Source organism: Homarus americanus, unplaced genomic scaffold (assembly GCF_018991925.1).
Source record: "Homarus americanus isolate GMGI-L3 unplaced genomic scaffold, GMGI_Hamer_2.0 scaffold13102, whole genome shotgun sequence".
In the NCBI taxonomy this organism is placed as follows: Eukaryota; Metazoa; Arthropoda; class Malacostraca; order Decapoda; family Nephropidae; genus Homarus; species Homarus americanus.
The window spans coordinates 4090-5000 of NW_024732632.1; the positions used below are offsets into that span (position 1 = coordinate 4090).

The window sequence follows — 911 nt, forward strand, 5'->3', positions numbered from 1 at the left end:
ACCTCCAAGAATTACCTCCAAGGATTACCTTCAAGAATAACCTCCAAGAATTACCTCAGGATTACCTCAAGGATAACCTCCAAGAATTACCTCAGGATTACCTCCAGGATAACCTCAGGATTACCTCCAGGATAACCTCCAAGAATTACCTCCAGAATTACCTCAGGATTACCTCAGGATAACCTCCAAGAATTACTCCAAGGGCCACACAGGGCCACCCAGCACCACAGGGCCACACAGCACCACACACAGGGCCACACAGCACCACACAGGGCCACAGAATACCACAAAATCAGGGTCTCAAGGCCACACATGACCTCAAAAGACCACACAGGGCCAGAGGCCACATGGCCACACAGGGCCACAGAAGACCACACATGGCCACACAGGGCCACAGAAGACCACACAGGGCCACACGATCATATATCTCAGCAGTGTGTCACGACCAAGATTTAGTGGAGGAAAAAATTTGGCTCTGAGAAAAAGGCCAAGAGTCTCTCTCTCTCTCTCTCTCTCTCTCTCTCTCTCTCTCCCCCCCCCCCCCCCCCCCTCTCTCTCTCCCCCCCTCTCTCTCTCTCTAATTGTTCCTGAGAGAGAAAAAATTAAGACTGCTAAATTATTAATTAATTAGCAAGAATATGAGGATGGGGAAATAATGAAGAATGTTGAAGAATGTTGAAGAATGTTGGAAAAATGTTGGAGAATGTTGAAGAATGTTGAAGAATGTTGGAGAATGTTGGAAAAATGTTGGAAAAATGTTGAAGAATGTTGAAGAATGTTGGAAAATGTTGAAGAATGTTGAAGAATGTTGGAAAAAATGTTGGAAAAATGTTGGAAAATGTTGAAGAATGTTGGAAAATGTTGAAGAATGTTGGAAAATGTTGAAGAATGTTGGAAAATGTTGAAGAATG

General features: G+C 44.0%; 1 protein-coding gene across 1 annotated transcript in view; it reads left to right on the forward strand.

Annotated features, from left to right (window-relative positions):
- Window positions 1-347: 347 nt before the first annotated feature.
- The window catches only part of LOC121868926 (histidine-rich glycoprotein-like), a gene marked incomplete at its 3' end in the record, with an annotated part of 2716 nt that continues 2152 nt past the window's right edge, over window positions 348-911 (forward strand). The window contains exon 1 of the mRNA XM_042369960.1: window positions 348-434. Within this exon, the coding sequence (XP_042225894.1) occupies window positions 348-434 (87 nt within the window). The remainder of the gene's footprint in view (window positions 435-911) is intronic.